This window comes from Eimeria mitis, genomic scaffold (genome assembly GCF_000499745.2).
Source record: "Eimeria mitis Houghton genomic scaffold, Emh_scaff2695, whole genome shotgun sequence".
In the NCBI taxonomy this organism is placed as follows: Eukaryota; Apicomplexa; class Conoidasida; order Eucoccidiorida; family Eimeriidae; genus Eimeria; species Eimeria mitis.
In genome coordinates this window covers 2,736-3,700 of record NW_013571038.1, presented here as the reverse complement: position 1 = coordinate 3,700, position 965 = coordinate 2,736, and the positions used below count along the sequence as shown (strand labels likewise).

Genomic DNA, 965 nt, shown 5'->3' with positions numbered 1-965 from the left:
TTGCTGCAAAGATGCCAGCAGGACGAACACGAATGACTTTATAGAGGAAACCTGAAGAAACCGCCTCCTCCCTCCCCTTCTATACCCGTACTGGAGCATGGTCAGCTCCGGTGCAGACAGTCTATTACGACTCCCCCATGACGCCTATTATGCTTCGATCCAGGAGTCAGCTAATGAAAATATACTTCATGCTTTAGGTGTGGTTTATAAAACCAACACCAACCCATTCCATCGCCGCACTACCTATACACGCGGCGGATATATAACTGCTGGTGGTGCTTAGCATAGGCGCTCCTGTAGAAACCAGCAAAGACCCGGCTTCCTCCTCGTCCGGTCTTCTTCAGTCAGCGTGATTTACATTTTTTACATTATCTTTTATGTTAAAAATGATATTTTGCGCTAAAGTTCAACTTGCTGCTGGGCACTATTCGCCTTCAGCCCCGGCCGCAGCCCCGACGGCGCCAGGCCCATCACTGATGACCTTCGCCGACTGGTCTAGCTGAAAACATGAATTCTGAGGTTGCAGATTCATTACAGCAGATGTAAGCCGTTGAACAACCTGTCTGGTGCAGATTTCTGCCGTTGGTGGCCCCCGAAACTCCCGTGTTCATTCGGTTTCTTTTCGCGCGAACTTGAACATCATGTCCGCTGTGGTCATGAGGAGATGGCGCACATGCTGCTCTCCTCTTCTCGCAAGTCTACGTTCTCGATTTCCCCTGGTTGTGGGACCCCAGCAGCGGCTGTTCACTACAGCTGCTGCCCCAGGGGAGGCGACCCCTTCGGCAGCAGGCGCTGCTGCTGATGCATTCCCATTCCTACAAAAGCAAACAGCGGCAGAGGCTGCTCAGCCTGTGAGCTTCGGCTCTCTCGCCGCTTCTATGGCCAGCGCGTCTGCAGGGAGGGTTCGGGTAATCAGGGATATGGATGCATTCGAGGCTGAGGTGTACAAACAGCCGCCAACTCCC

General features: G+C 53.0%; 1 protein-coding gene across 1 annotated transcript in view; it reads left to right on the top strand.

Moving 5' to 3' along the window:
- Nucleotides 1-641: 641 nt before the first annotated feature.
- The window catches only part of EMH_0057410 (RNA-binding protein, putative), a gene marked incomplete at both ends in the record, with an annotated part of 1,580 nt that continues 1,256 nt past the window's right edge, over nt 642-965 (top strand). The window contains one exon of the mRNA XM_013497463.1: nt 642-965. Within this exon, the coding sequence (XP_013352917.1) occupies nt 642-965 (324 nt within the window).